We start from the raw sequence: 16277 nt of genomic DNA, 5'->3' as shown, positions 1-16277 counted from the left end.
AAATAAAGAAACATGTATTTTTTGTTTTTGGAAAATCCAATTAATGGGGGGTGAAAAGGGGGGTGAATTTTTAAAATGAGTGTATCTACATCTCAAAACTTTAAAAGTTTACAGATGTAAAAATTGGTATTGTACCATTACGTTACGATTGACGTCAGTTTACATGAATATACATCGGAAGAAAAATGGCGCAGATCAGCTTCAAGCGTTAAGAATGCACGGAATAACTTTTTGTGACAAGTTGACCGCAATTAGGAGGCAGTGCCTGGCGAGATGGAAAGGAAACTCTATGAGAAATGAACCATTATACGTAAAAAAAAAAAATTGAAAAACGGTCTATTATTATCTACTTTGGCAAGAAGATTTTTCGTCGTAAACGGACTGTGAATTGCAATTACTTGACCAGAAGATTAGCTGACATAATCAATATAACCATAATAGGAGCCATACGAAGGAAGAATCCAGAAACAAACTACTGGAAAATACGTAAAACGGCAGGGAAACACGCATAATAGATTTCAAATACTGTACGGAAGAAGAGGTGTTGGAATACGGCATTCGTAAATAAGGCCTACACTGACTTAATAAACGGCCAAATTTTCATCAAATTATACGTATAGCCCATTTATTAGATTTAAAGAACATTATTCAGACAACATAAAAAACCAAGGAAGAGCCAGTTTATGAAAATAAAATTGAATCTGAGCAGTATCTTTAGAGGAAAAGAAATATAAATACAGTTAGAGAAAGTCCTTGGAAAAGCTCTATATACTGAAAATTAAGATGTATTCTATCAATTTAATAATATCTTTTCGTTGCATGGAAATTGGACACGAAATGGAGCTAGCCTAAAGCGATGGAGGGAGGCTGACCAGATCATCGTAAGCTCAAGCCTGAAGACCTAGAGATCCAGCATGACGTGATCCAGTGCAAGGCTAGGCGTTCCGAGATGCCGTGACGAGGAAGAAGAAAGCAGAGTCGGACATAACATGGCCAGAGATAAGTAACGTTCTAGTAAATTTAACTATAAAGTATTTCATTTGGTGTAGTATAATTGTAGGAATGCTGAAATGCCAAAGATATGACCTGTTTGTGCCATTGTGTGAATTCTAAGGCATATGCCGGAGAAAATAACCACAGATACGTATTATTTATGTGTAGTAATATACTGCCGTGCTCATAAGTTTGATATGAGGTTAATGTGAGCAGTATCGGGAAGAGAATTGATGTTTTTGAACCTATATGCTTACGAGAACGTCATATATTAAACTAGGCAAGGCTAAGATAGTGAAGTGCAGTATAATAATAATAAACCTAGGCTACCCAATGACCAGATTGAATAACTAGGCCAATATCGTCTACATTTACGATGAGTTGAAATAAACAGTAGCAGCTTGCGGTGTTTTGAGTAGATATTTAGGTAAAAGGAATGTTTTAATGCGACGTGGTAGACATTACGTGGAATCTGAGTAGAGATATTGTTGTATGCGGAGGAATCGCAGTAATTAAAAGCATAAATGTAATATGTTGTTGGAGATTTGAGATGTTGAATAGGTATTGTGTAAGTAAATGATTGTAGGAAATAGGTGCGAATTTATGCTTAGCTACAGTTATGTTGCGATTGAAAATGAGGCAAGCAGTGGAATTAAGGCCTAGATACGTGAATATATTAAGTGTAGCAGTGAGATTAAATGGTCTATTGGTCGAACTTATATGGAATATGGAGATAGATGGATCGTAATTTACATGTATTTGAAGTGCATATAGAAAAGAGATATAGTCGCCTAGTAATATATTCGTCTCACATAATGAATATATAGCAGTGGAGCACGCGTTAACCTGAAAATGGTAAAATTAGTAGGCAGTAGAAGGAGTAATTTTAATTGAAAATACACATAATAATTAATCGGTCGGTACGATTCTGACAGGTCATGACGGTTGAAGAACATGGCGATGGCATTCGTAAATGAAGATATTTAATTTTATTTTTGGCACACATTTTTAATATATATAGGATGTTGGAATTTATATTTATGGTTAGGATTAATTTCTTTTAGATACTTAAAATGGCATTTTGAAGCCATCATTGGAAAGAGTTACTTATCTCATGCCATAAACAAGTCAATACGCAAATTCCCAAACCAATTCCAAAGAGTAGTGCAAATAGACCTAAAGGAAAGAAAGACCACTCCCTCCTTTAATAAGAGTAAATCCTAGTTGCCCCCATATTGAAATAAAATGATGAAGTGTGGTCACGCAACAAAATAATAATTGCCCAGATAAATTAAAGATACCTGCCCAATTTTAATTATGTCAATTCGTCAATTTTAGTTGTCAAGAAAAATAATATGTGATTTTTTGAGTTTACTTTCCTCTATTACCAAAGATGATCATTATTTTGTTAATTATAATATTGGCATGCTAATAAATTAGTTTTAAGTTTATTCTAGCGTTTATTTTCAAAGGTAGAAATAGGAAGATTAGTTGTAAGGATACATTTAGGCTGATATTTCGGAGTCATGATATTTAAAGGCTTATATTAATTCTACGGTAGGATTTCGGAGTAAATGAGTAACACATTGAACTATACACCCTCTTCAACGGAACTTGCGAAGGTAAATAGTATTGTTGAATATATATAGATGTTTTTACCCTGAGATATCGACTTAATATGGACATGCAACCACCGCGTTTGATTGGTATATCCATCCCCGATTTCGCATAGTTAATTAGCAACATGTAAGTGGAAATATTGCACGGGCAACATCATATTAAATTAGTACTACAACTTGAGGTGAAGTATGAGGAAGTACAGCGCGATGGTGATACCTATATTTTTATCAGTCCAACCTGGACCTTGGTAAGAATTAGGACTACGAGGCCACCAATAGGTTGCATTAAATTTGTTGCCCATACATGGGGCAAAGTGAAGAGAAAAACACTGTTGCCGCAGGTTGCAGTATTTAGAGTATCCTTTAAAAATAAAGAAACACATATTTTGGTTTTTGGAAAATCCCAATAGGAGGGGTGAAAAGGGGTGAAAAATGGGTTAAAACCTATAATGAGGATACTTATATCTCAGAAACTAAAGCTATTGCAGACATGAAAATTGGTATTTGGAATCTGCTTTAAAAGTAAAGAAACATGTATTCTCGGAAAATCCATAAAGGGGAAGGGGGAGGTGAAAGAATTGAAAAATTAATTGAATTAATTATATGGAGATACTTACATCTAATAAAAACTAAAGTTGTTACAGACATCAAAATTGATATTTGGATCTCCTTTAAAAACCAAGTAAAACACATTTCTGTGGGAAATCATCTTAGGGGCAGGGATGAAAAGGAGTTGAATTCCTTTTATGAGGACACATATCTCAAAAACTGAAGTCATGATAATTGGTATTTAGAAGATCCTTTACTATTAAAGAAACAAGTTTTTTTTTTTGCCGGAAAATGCACTTAAGGGGGGGGGGGAGTGTGAAAGGAAGTGAAAAAAGTGAATTCTTTTTATGGGGATACTTATATCTCAAAACTGAAAGTAACAGACTTGAACATTGGTATTTGAAATCTCCTTTAAACATAAAGAAACATGCCTTCATTTTTGTGGGGTGGGGTAGTTGTAAATCAATTAACCGCGGTGGGGTGGAAAAGGTGTAGAAACCAATTGATTTTTCTGTGCATAATGTACTTGATTGTGATCATAAACCGATCATTTTTAATCTTTCTTGGGTTCGTTTTCAAGAGCCATCTTTTCGTTTGGAGAACACAAAGTTAGATTACAGTAGATTCTCCTGGCATATAAATAAAAAATTAAAAACATTTGAAATAAATGATAGGAATGATATTGACCGTGCAATTGTTCACCTGTATAATAAGGTCAATAATGCACGGAAGTATATAATTTGTATCACCAGAAATCATGCGCACTTGCCTACGCGCGACAATGGTGCTGGTCACATTGTCAGCAATGACAATGGCAGCAGATGTAATTTACCGCCAAGTAGCGGTCTTGCATCTTGCTGTGGGATCCAGAACATCTACAATAATAATAATAATAATAATAATAATAATAATAATAATAATAATGTTCTGGACCGTCGTCGAAATGTGCAGACCACGCTGGAAACGGGTCCTGGCCGGGTAATGAATACGAATGCAGTCCGGCTGCAGGTTCATTACCACCAAGGCACCCACGATGACACCACGCCAGATCTCCTCAAGGATTTGATCCATATTAAAAATGCTTAGAGGAAAAGGTGGCAAAGATTTAGGGACCCAACCGACCGGGTGGAATGTCTGGACCTAGCCCGGGAAGTACGAAATCAATTGCTGGAAAGAAAAATTGAAAAATGGGAGGAACTTTGCAGTAATCTCTCAGAAAATGAGACAGATCACGAATTTTGGCAGATTCTCTCAGAAAACAAGTCTGATCGTGAATTTTGGCAGATTATATGTAAAACGTTAAGTATTCAATTATAAATTTCAGTATAATTTCGTATTGAAGCACGGATATCTTGCTAGTTTAAAAATATATGGGAAGAAATTGTTATGCTTTTAAAGACACGCTGGAAAGCTTTCGTCAGAATGCTTTACGATTTTGATCGGTTCAGCTGTTCTCTCAAACTTGCTGCAACAAAAACCAGCTTAGTGTTTTAAATATATAGATGTATTTACCCTTCTTCATAATGAGATTATGCAGTTTACATATACATACAGTAACAATAATGAAAACTGTAACATCCTAAGTCAGCATTTCATCTAACCACTTTCAGGAAAAGATCCTGCTTTCTGTGTCCGAAATACTGGTCACCCTGCTGTAACTAAATCGGTAAGGCATCCAGCACAAAATCAGAAGGTTGTAGGATTGGTTCCCACTGGTGTCTGGTTGGACATTTTTTGTTCTGTACTTAACATTTCTTTGGCATGTATTACTAGGTGTATGCATAAGTTTTTGCCGGTTTTTGCAGTAAAGAAAACACGTAATTTTCAAGGGACATTCATTTGTTGTTTATTCAAAATATTAGCCATCGGCTTCTACACCCTTAATAATTTCTGTGTGATAAAATCAATATGTGCATCCAAATGTTAGCATCCAAATAAAATCCTAACAGCTTGACAGGGTCACTATCTTCCATAATTTGATGAGTTGCAAACCATTCAGTTGCTGAACATAGTGTATCCTTTGTTAGCTGTCCAACTTTATTAACAGTATTAGTGTTTGTTATGATAGTTGTATTGTCAGAATATAAGACTGAACTTGCTAGAGAGTTTACATTGTAAACTAGATCATTTATTAGCACCAAAAATAAAAGTGGTCCTAACACTGAGCCATGCTGGACACCATGTTTGATGTAAAGATTATATGAACTCATGCTTTTCACTTCTGCTTCTTGTTTATGACAACCTAGGTATGAACTCAGGATATCAAGCTGCTTATCTTTAATTCCATAGTAATGTTATTTTAAGGCGGGCCCCGTGGTGTAGGGGTAGTGGGCCCTCCTCTCACCCGACGGCCCCGGGTTCGATTCCCGGCCAAGTCTGGGATTTTTACCTGGACCTGAGGGCTGGTTCAAGGTCCACTCAGCCGACGTGATTAGAATTGAGGAGCTATCTGATGGTGAGGTAGCAGCCCCTGTCTAGAAAGCCAAGAATAATGGCCGAGAGGATTTGTCGTGCTGACCACATGACACCTCGTAATCTGCAGGCCTTCGGGCTGAGTAGAGGTCGCTTGGTAGGCCAAGGCACTTCAAGGGCTGTAGTGCCATGGGGGAGAATGTAATTTTACAATCAAATTTATATGGGATACACAGTCAAAAGCCCAGTCAAAAGCCTTGCTAAGATCTCATAACATAATCTGAGCAAGCCTCTTGTTTTCTAAAGCAAAGAAAGTATGTTCAAGCAGGGAGTCAATTGCTCCAATAGTTGATTCAACCAGTCTGATTCCAAACAGTTTCAAAAAACCCTACCAGCTGCTCTACCATAATACATTCGAGAACTTTTCCAAATACGGTACATGGACAAATGAAACTTGCCAGCAATTGCTTGGCTCGTTACATTTGTCCTATTTAAATACTGGGATTATTCTTGAATACTTTTGATTTTATGGAAACACTCCTGTTTCCAAACTGTCATTAATAGATATAGTGAGGAGTTTAAGAACATGATCTATTGTTGATTTCAGAAAATTATTTGATATGCCATAGATGTCTTGACAGTGTGAACCTTCAAGTTTCTTCACTGCACTTTTAACTTCATGGATAAATACAGCCTTCCACTTCAAATCAAATTTTAGAATTTCACGGGTTTGGACATTCAAGTCCATTAAATCAAATGGGGAGTCGCCCATGTTTGCATGTACATCATCTACTGACTGAACAAAATAATGATTAAAATCATCAGAGAATACTTCAGTTATTGTTTTTCTCTAATTCTATTACTCTCCTTATTAATTACTTGTCATGCTGCTTTGCATTTCTTGACTGTCCCAGCAATAAAATTTTCATTGGCTTTCCAATATTGCTTTAATTATTACAGAATGTTTATATTATTTCCTTTTGTTCTTGTACAGATCTACATACTCCTACTCTTTGACAATACTGCATATAGCATAACATGACTCATATCCAGATATTCTCCATTTACTGTATTTTTAAACCTACAACCTGTTTTCCAGTCAGTGACCGGGTCAGAGATGGAATGAATCAAGCCCCCATCTTGTGGCGAGGATCTCCAATTACTGTATACCACTTTAAATTATAAAAGGTTGGGCCAGAATTTAACTAGGCCTACTATAGGTTCTTTTTATGAGAGGAAAGCACTCTTCAAACAATGTTAAAATCATGTTGAAAATATTAAATTTTTTACTTTTGATATTATTTTGAACTACACCAATCAATCTCCCCACCCCCCCCCAAGGCTAGCCCGCCCCGTGGTGTAGGAGTAGCGTGCCTGCTTCTTACCCGGAGGCCCTGGGTTCGATTCCCGGCCAGGTCAAGGATTTTTACTTGGACCTGAGGGCTGGTTCGAGGTCCACTTAGCCTACGTGAGGAGCTATCTGATGGTGAGATGGCGGCCCCGGTCTAGAAAGCCAAGAATAACGGCCGAGAGGATTTGCCGTGCTGACCACATGACACCTCGTAATCTGCAGGCCTTTGGGCTGAGCAGCGGTCGCTTGGTAGGCCAAAGCCTTTCAAGGGCTGTAGTGCCATGGGGTTTGGTGTGGATAAATTCCAGCCTTTTATCTTCCAAAAATGTTGCTTGAAATCTAATTCTTTGGCAGGTGTTCTAGGTGTACTGTTTCCTAGCTTCTGCCAAAGACCAATCATGGCTGTGTTGAGTGTCATCATCATCATCATCATCATTTCTCTGCTCCAGCAAGCTGGGTGTGGATTACAAGCCTCTTCCAGTTTGTCCTATCCATTCACAGCTGATGTTCTACTTCTTGCTGCCAGTTTACATCATATTTTGCAAGGTTTTTGAAAATTTGCTGTTCCTAACCATCACTAGGTCTCCCTCTAGGCCTCTTACCAATAACATTACTTTCAGTGTATGCTTGTTAGCTGCATGCTGTGTTAGAAACAAAGTGGGTCAAACTGAATAGTTCAGAGTTGAGATAGGATGAAGACAGGGAAGTGTATTGTCTCCCTTACTCTTCATTACCATCATGGATAGAATTCTACATAATATCAAGGAGAAGATAATGGGTGAGCAAGTAAAGTCTATGCTCTTTGCTGATGACATTGTAGTTTGGGGTGATAATTAAGAGGAAGTACAGACACGATTTAATTTATGGAATGAGGAGATTAGACATTTTGGAATGAAGATCAATACTGTAAAAAGCAAGACTTCGATCATGATGAGATGTAACAGAAAATCCAGGGGAGTAATAAAAATAGGAAATGAAACTCTTGAAGTAGTGAAAACATTTAAATATTTGGACAGCATGATGTCATAAGATGGAAATTTGGATGGAGAAATTGATTTAAGAATACAGCAGTCTGCAAGTTTCTACCAGTGTGTGAGGGACATTGTATAGAACAAAGATGTGCCAATGAAGTGCAAGAAAGTTTTATATTCATCCTATTATCAACCTATACTGACCTATGCTTCAGCAGCCTGGACGTTGACTAAGCAGAACCAATGTAAGATACAAGCAGCTGAAATGAGCATACATGGAAAGACGAGACGAGATGGAATACGAAATGAGGAAATGAGGAGAAGTGTGGGAGTGTGTAAAATTCAAGAATAGATTGATATAGCAAAGCTAAAATGGTTTGGACACATGATGAGAATGCCAGCAAAGAGAATACCAAAGAGAACATTCATGAATACAGAGACTGCAAAGAGGCCTAGGGGACGGCCTAGAATGAGATGGAGGAGCTCTGTTGTGGACTGTATTGCAAATAGAGGAGTCAATGGCAATGAAGTACTAGAAGAGGAATGGTGGAAAGATCAAGTAAGGTGGAGGGCTTTAGTGCACTACCCTACCCAGAGAGAATCTGGAAAAAGGGAATGGATGAAGAAGGAGAGTATGCTTGCGGGGCCCTAATTGGATTCATCGTTCTCATATACCTATACCATAATAATCTGCTTAATTCTAAGGTTTCCAAGAGACTCTTGTCCAATCCAAATTTTTGCCGAATATTTTCACTCCTTAATTTATCTCTCCTTGTCTTTTGGAGACAAAAATGAAGGAACTTCATTTCAATAGCTTATAGGTGACTTTTTGCAGGTCTAGTGAACGTTGCTGCTTCTAGTCCATATGTTAGAAGTGGTACAAGATATGTTTTGTACAGTGTGAGCTTAGAAGCTTGGGAAAATGAGTCATCCCAAAGTTATTGATGAACAGAGTGGTAGAATTTTGATGCAACTTGTATTCTATTGCCTATTTTGCCAGCTATTAAGGATTCACGGTGTTTTTTTTTTTTTTTTTCATTTCAATATAGGCACCTGAGCCAAGGCTCTTCTTGGTTTATATTACTGTCAGAAGAAACAAAGCTTTTTATGTATTTGAAGTTATTAATAATATCTACTTCCTCATTTTGCACTCGCAGGTGGACTGCTTCAGGATTTTGACTCATCACTAAACCAATCATTCACATTCTTTCAAATTCTTCTTGCCAAAGATTAGTTTTGCTTGAACTTCTGCTTCTGTCTCTTCTCATAGCAAAACACCATCAACAAATACAAGTGCATTTGTGGTCCGATCCTTCACAAGGCTCTGGTTTCCCTTCAAAACGAACACACACACCTCTGAAGCGGACAACGCATCGATACTGTATTTTTTTCGGCCGGGGCGACGCCTCATCTATAACTCGCACCTCACCAAGCCCAAAGCACAAGGCTGACACCACAATTGGAAGTCGGCTATATTCACTTATGTCCTCGATCCACTCCAACCTGGTCTCTTCGAAAATGGCATCACCACTGCACTTCTCTAGACCGGACTACATATACACTTCATGTCGTCCCGCCCTGCTGATGGACCCAGCGCCTGCTCTGTCTACAACTGGTACACCGCCGTTGCCATCGTCTTCTTCTTCCATCGTCCCAGCTACCACCACCACTATCACCGCACCTATCACCACTACTGTCTTTGTTTCCGCCGTCTCTACCATTCCTATCACCACTACCATTCCGTCTCATCCATTCCCTATCATGACGTTTCCTCCTCCTCCTCCAATTCAACACAATGTTCAACGGTCCGACTCACAGCAACTCAGACCACCAACTGATGCAACATCAACACCACCGTCTACAACCGCACCAGCAGCAGCTGCCAGCCAACTGTCATCACCGCCGTCAACCTCATCCCCTACTGCTGTCTACAGCTGTGTCATTTGGGGCGTCGACCCTCTTCTTCCAGCAACAGAAATTCAACGTCACCTTCGTCATCACGGCATTCCAGTCCGGAAGGCATCCCGCATCTTCAACGCCTATGGTCCCACGTACTTAGTGCGTCTTCAACTATATACTGCAGCAGCCGTCGATCAACTCATAGCCAACAGTGCAACCCTCTACGGCCGTCTTCATGAAGTCGAACCTTCTCGTTCTCCTCCCTCCTCTAGATATCCCATAGCTACACTACATTGTTACCCCCGGCCAGATCATCCTTCCTTTCAACCTACACACTCCGTCCGCCCATCTTCTCACCATCTGAATATCTCTTTCCCCCCACCGCCGACTCTTGAACATCTTAGATACTTCACAACCGTCCTTTACCACATCGTCTCAACACTTCACCACCTTACCCTTCCCAGCGACTTTCAAACCGCCACTCTTGTGTAAATCTTCACTTTTCCCATCTTCCTTAAAACTTCATGCCTAATGTCCATCCTTTTCATTACCAGCAGCGTAGCCCTTCCTCCTTCAATATGTCAAATCGCTTACCCACCTTTTTCATTTATCCCATCTCAAGTTATCTTCACCTCTCTTGGCCCGAGCGATCGCGTTATGATCTAAGGGGCCCGCCCCGCCCTTTGGGTGGGGAATGAAAACACGAAAACAACAACAATGATCCTTCATATTCATTGTTTTTATAACTTCATCCATTAGAGTAATGAAGAGAAGTGGTGACAGACAACTTCCTTGTTGGACTCCACTCTTGGTATCAGAACAACTTGACCTACCTCCTTGAATTCGAACACAACTCTTTGTCTCTCAATAGAGTTGTTTTATTAAAGCTATAATCTCATCTGGCACTTCTTAGCATCTCAGACATTTCCATATATGCTTACATGGTACCTGAACATATGCCTTCTCGATATCCAAGAATATAACTATAACCATTCTATTTATATCCCACTATTTTTCAAAGAGCATTCTTGTTGAAAAATGAGGTCTAAAGTTTATCTGTGTGGTCTAAATCCATGTTGTTCTTCCTCAAGTTTAGGTTCAACAAATTTTCTGATTTTTCTCTCCAGGATGGACTCATTTTTAAAAAAATTTGCTTTACATTGCACTGACACAGATAGGTCTTACGGCGATGATGGAATAGGAAAGGCCTAGGAGTGGGAAGGAAGCAGCTGTGACCTTAATTAAAGTACGGAATCTGGAAAAGGGGATGGATGAAGAAAAAGAGTATGCTTTTGGGGCCCTAATTGAATCCATCATTCTCATATACCTATACCATCATAATCTGCTTAATTATAAGGTTTCCAAGAGACTCTTGTCCAATCCAAATTGTTTCCAAATATTTTCACTCCTTATTTGATCTCTCCTTGTCTTTTGGAGACAAAAATGAAGGAACTTCATTTCAATAGCTTGTAGGTGACTTTTTGCAGGTCTAGTCAATGTTGCTGCTTCCAGTCCATATGTTAGAAGTGGTACAATTTTGACTCATCACTAAACCAACTGTTTTGGTTTGGCTGAACTTCATTTCAATGGCTTGTAGGTGACTTTTTGCAGGTCTAAACACTTGAAAGGAGACAATAGAACCCTATGAGTCAGCCTCTAGCTTGGATGCAAGACGAGATGTGAACATGCATGGAAGCACATAGGTTTTGTCAGGTATCCTGCAATATATCTATCCATATTTGCTGCAACTGGTCCTCCATAATGGGCAAACTACTAGGCAAGTTGCTTTACATCACACCAACACAGATAGGTCTTATGGTGATGATGGGGCAGGAAGGGGCTAGGAGTGGGAAGGAAGTGGCTGTGACCTTAATTAAGGTACAACAAGAAGGCAAAGGCACTAATTATGAAGATGACAATGATGTGATATGCTCCTCATAAAGAAAATCATGCACCAAGAAGGTGTTGATGGTATTGCGTGAAACTTGTATAGGTGATTATGACGTTGATGTAAGTGACTACAATGTCAGAGAAAATGGATGGTTTATTTCAGAAAACTAAATACTTGAAAGGAGACAATAGAATCCTATGAGTCAGCCTCTAGCTTGGATGCAAGATGACATGTGAACAAGCATGGAAGCACATAGGTTTTGTCAGGTATTGCTGCAATATATCTGTCCATATTAGCTGCAACTGGTCCTCCAGGATGGGCAAACTACTAGGCAAGTAGCTTTACGTCACACTGACACAGATAGGTCTTATGGCGATGATGGAGCAGGAAGGGGCTAGGAGTGGGAAGGAAGTGGCTGTGGCCTTAATTAAGGTACAGCCCCAGCATTTGCTTGGTGTGAAAACGGGGAAACCACAGAAAATCATCTTCAGGGCTCCTGACAGTGAGGTTCAAACCCACTATCTCCTGAATACTGAATACTGGCCACACTTAAGTGACTGCGGTTATCGAGCTCGGTCAAACTACTAGGCTGATGAAGTTGGAATCCCAGGAAGTCCCAGACATGTACAATGGGCAATAACTCTGGTGATTGGACAAGCCACAGAAGTGTGGATTCTCATATGCAAGGAACCCCCAGCACACCAGCAATGTGGGCAGTGTTTCACTCAACAACAAAGGCAGGATTGAGAAGCTAACCACAATGCCTACAGATTTGAACATGGTCATTGCCAGTGCACAAAGAGTACCTGGATTTGTCACTAAAGACATCCCAGTCCCAGTCCAGTCTGCTGCAAATTCAGGTTTGTCATTCATGACACCACTGCGAACACAGATGATGGTGAGTGGGTGCCAATGTAAAGGCTGCTGAAACTAAATTTCCTTCAGCCAACCACCTGGAAATAGTTTGGGCATACACTAGGTCCTTTAGCAATAGTGCTACATGTGCCTAACTGGTGGGCACCATGACAGTTTGATCGGTTTGTGCTTGTCGGAGGATCAGACGATCCTCTCTCCTGATTGTCAGTAGAGGGTGTCCTAAGCCAAAATTCTGTGTGTGCATGCCCTCAAGCATCTATCATTCCCAACATGCCCTAACAGTCTGGTCAGAACAGCCTAGATGACAGGTGATTCATCGACATGATCATCCTGCTTTGCACATTCCAATAATACAAACTCTTTCAAACTCTGACAACTGGGTGAAATTGATTTGATTCCTGGTTGGCAAGAAATAGCATTCCACTATGTATGAGTATCCTCTGGGAGCCTTTACATATGCCATGGATGGCAGCACATTCACAGCTTCTGGTGGTAAGACTTTTAACAAGTCACGTCACTACATTAATCATTTGACTATCTGTTTGAGATGTAACTGCATGCAAAGTTTTACACCAAAATGACAACGCCTTATTGGTACGCGATTTCTTTAGTCAATGAGGGTAATAATAAATAACAATAACAGCAACAAAAGAGTATTCACCTTTTTTGACTACCATAACAAGAGCATAACAGTATCAGGCGAAAAATGATATAACTGGCTCATGACTAGGGCTCGGATATTTTAAAAATGCATATGCGCATATGCAAATGCATATTTTGAATGTTAGTGCATATTTTGAAGGTTGGTGCATATACAGGCATATTTTTCTCTTATGTGTGATCGATTATCTATGATTTCTGAAGGAAATGAAAAATCTAATGAACTCTATATGTTGTACATCACTTGACAACAAGAGAAGCCTTCCCCTGATCAAGGAAAGGGCTTTCAGTGTCGCAATACAAGTAAGTAGACAGATAATGCCCCATTTCACAACAGCTATTTCCTCCTTTCTGACAATTCTTTCTCCTTACAATGTTTGCTTAAACAAGTATGATCATCTGTTAACTTGCTGGTCGTCTGTTGCAGTGTTTTACCAGATTAAACTGTAAAAATGCCTAATGATGAGGGCTCTATGTCTTTTTTTTTAATTAAACAGTGGATATCAGGCAATAGTGACTATACAACTGAGGGTAATGTACTATACTGTCAAGTGTGCAATAAGAGTGTAAAATGTGACAAGAAAATTTCAAATTGAACAGCATTCAGAAAGAACTTCACATCTGAGATCAAAAGAGCAAAGTAAGAATACACAATGGCAACTTTTAACCGACGTGAAAACACGGTGTGAAGTTAGTACATTTTCCACTGATTTTTTTAAAGCTTTTGTATGCAGCAACATTCCACAGCATAAATTGAATAATCCACATCTACGCTCGTTTCTTGAAAAGTATTGTGGTAATCAAAGGGTACTAGATGAATCAACCCTTAAAAAGAACTATTTACGCTTCTGTTGTCTTTCGATACGATCTGACATAGGAGGGAACTGTATCTGGATAACGGTAGATGAAACAACCGATTCGTGTAGCCTAGTGAATCGGAGAGTGATTGTTACAAAGTATGCCTTTTAGTCACAGATACAGCTTCGTATATGTTGAAAGCTGGTCAGTCTCTTTGAGTAATTTTTCCAAATCTCATCCATGTCACATGTTTGGCCCATGGATTGCATTGTATTGCAGGAGAGATACGTACCCTCAACAAATTAATTTCAAGTGGGAAAAAACTGTTCCTAAAAGTACCAGATCGTGTACAGTTGTACAAAACTCATCTGTTCAGGTTTGTCTTCCGCTGGAACTTGTTCTCGCAAGATGGGGAACTTTGTTATCCGCAGTATCGTTCTACCAGGTGAACTTTAATCAAGTGAAAGATGTAGTTAAAGGTATTGATGATAGTCATACTCCGTGTGTTCGTGAAGCAAAGTGCGCATTTGAATCTGAAACTGTATATAAAGATATCAGTTTCATCCATGTGCATTATTCATCACTTTTGAAGGTGATTAAGGGCCTAGAAAGTCGTGGTCCACCCCTACACATATCCCTTCAGTTAATTCAAAACACCATTAGTTCTTTTAATGGTGTCCCTGGTGAAACTAGAGAAAAAGTAAAAAGGAAACTCAGTGCGGTTTTGGACTCAAACCTAGGACTGAAGGAGATTCAATCCATAAGCAACTACATAAGTGGAATCAGGCAGTCCTTGCTATAAGAAGGTTCCGAGCAGTCAGTGCCAGTGTAAAAGTATTGCCCAGTTACGTCCGTCGATGTAGAACGATCATTTTCAGCGTATAAATTAATTCTGTCCAACAACACAAAATCATTGACCCCTGAAAAGATTGAAAAACTTTTGATAACCTACTGCCATGCATCATTATGCAAGGATTTAAACATGTTTGTCAGTTTAACACAGAATTTAAATTAAATAATACGTCTGGTAGTATATTTCGTTTCATTTTTAATACATATTTTCATGCATATTTTCAACATTTTAGTGCATGTGTGCATGCATATTTTTGGAGTTTTTAGTGCATATGTATCTGAGCCCTATTCATGACTAAACATTTTACACCCATAAATATGCCTGTGGGAACATGGAGCAGGATAAACCAGAGTTTTGTTTCAGCAGATCATTTTACATTTTAGATTAATTGGTGCATGTAGTAAATGAACTTTAAGGAGTTATATAATGAGTTTAATAGACTTTAAAATAAAATGAAAGGTGGAACAAATACAGGTTTTACAACTTTTGTTTGCATATAGAATTAAATATTAGTGATGTGATGTTACAAAAGAGTAGATTTCCTATTCTTTACTTACCTTCTCTTTCAGCATTTCTAATAATCTTCACCTTGGGAAGTGAGGCAAGCAGTGTTCCGTCTTCCTCTATAACAAAAAATGTGTGTGTCTAAAGAAGCATCAAAAATGTTTTCAATGTAATTTAATCAAAGTAGAATCTCATTATATTGCAGAACTGATTATACCACAAGTACTTCGACATCCCCCTTCTTTTGTTAATACAACCAGAATATCATTCACTAAGCTAAGTGTTTATTTTACAGAATATTGTGTAGGAGGGATACTGACTGGAAGGTGATTGGGGATTGAAATGAGACTATGGATTGGGTATGTGGAAAACTAGGAGTGAGATTTCTAGATCCTAATTGGTGGGTAGGAGATAGGGATCTGTGCTCAGAAGGCCTTCACTCAAACTGCAGTAGTACATATAAGTTAGGAAATTTGCTTAGAAGGGTTATAGGGAGGTACATTCAGGGTAAAAAATTAGAATTTAGAAAAATTTACAAAAATTGTGTTAGTAGTGTGAAGACTAGTATAGGAAAAACAAAATAGTTCAAAGTTGAAACTGGTCTACGACAGGGAAGTGTACTATCCTCCATGCTATCCATCATAGTCATGGATGAAATTCATAAGAACATTAAACAGACATTGGGAAGACAGGCAACAAAAGTCATGTTGTTTGCAGATGATATACCATGGGGTATGATGAAACGGAAACGGAAGTGCAAAAACAAGTAGATGTATGGAATTAAGAGATAGAAAAGTTTGGGATGAAAGTAAGCACACAGAAAAATAAAACAATACTGATGACAAGGGAAGGAAAGAAGGAAGAGGAAAGATAAAACTGAATCTTAAAATTCTGGAAGTGG

The 16277-nt window shown here is 38.7% G+C and overlaps 1 protein-coding gene across 1 annotated transcript in view; it reads right to left on the bottom strand.

Annotated features, from left to right (window-relative positions):
• The window catches only part of LOC136863674 (polypeptide N-acetylgalactosaminyltransferase 16), a 249248-nt gene that overhangs the window by 200013 nt on the left and 32958 nt on the right, over positions 1 to 16277 (bottom strand). Inside the window, exon 6 of the mRNA XM_068226032.1 lies at positions 15430 to 15495. Coding sequence (XP_068082133.1) covers positions 15430 to 15495 — 66 coding nt within the window. The remainder of the gene's footprint in view (positions 1 to 15429; positions 15496 to 16277) is intronic.

This window comes from Anabrus simplex, chromosome 2 (assembly GCF_040414725.1).
Source record: "Anabrus simplex isolate iqAnaSimp1 chromosome 2, ASM4041472v1, whole genome shotgun sequence".
Lineage (NCBI taxonomy): Eukaryota > Metazoa > Arthropoda > Insecta > Orthoptera > Tettigoniidae > Anabrus > Anabrus simplex.
This window is presented reverse-complemented; position numbering and strand designations above follow the sequence as displayed.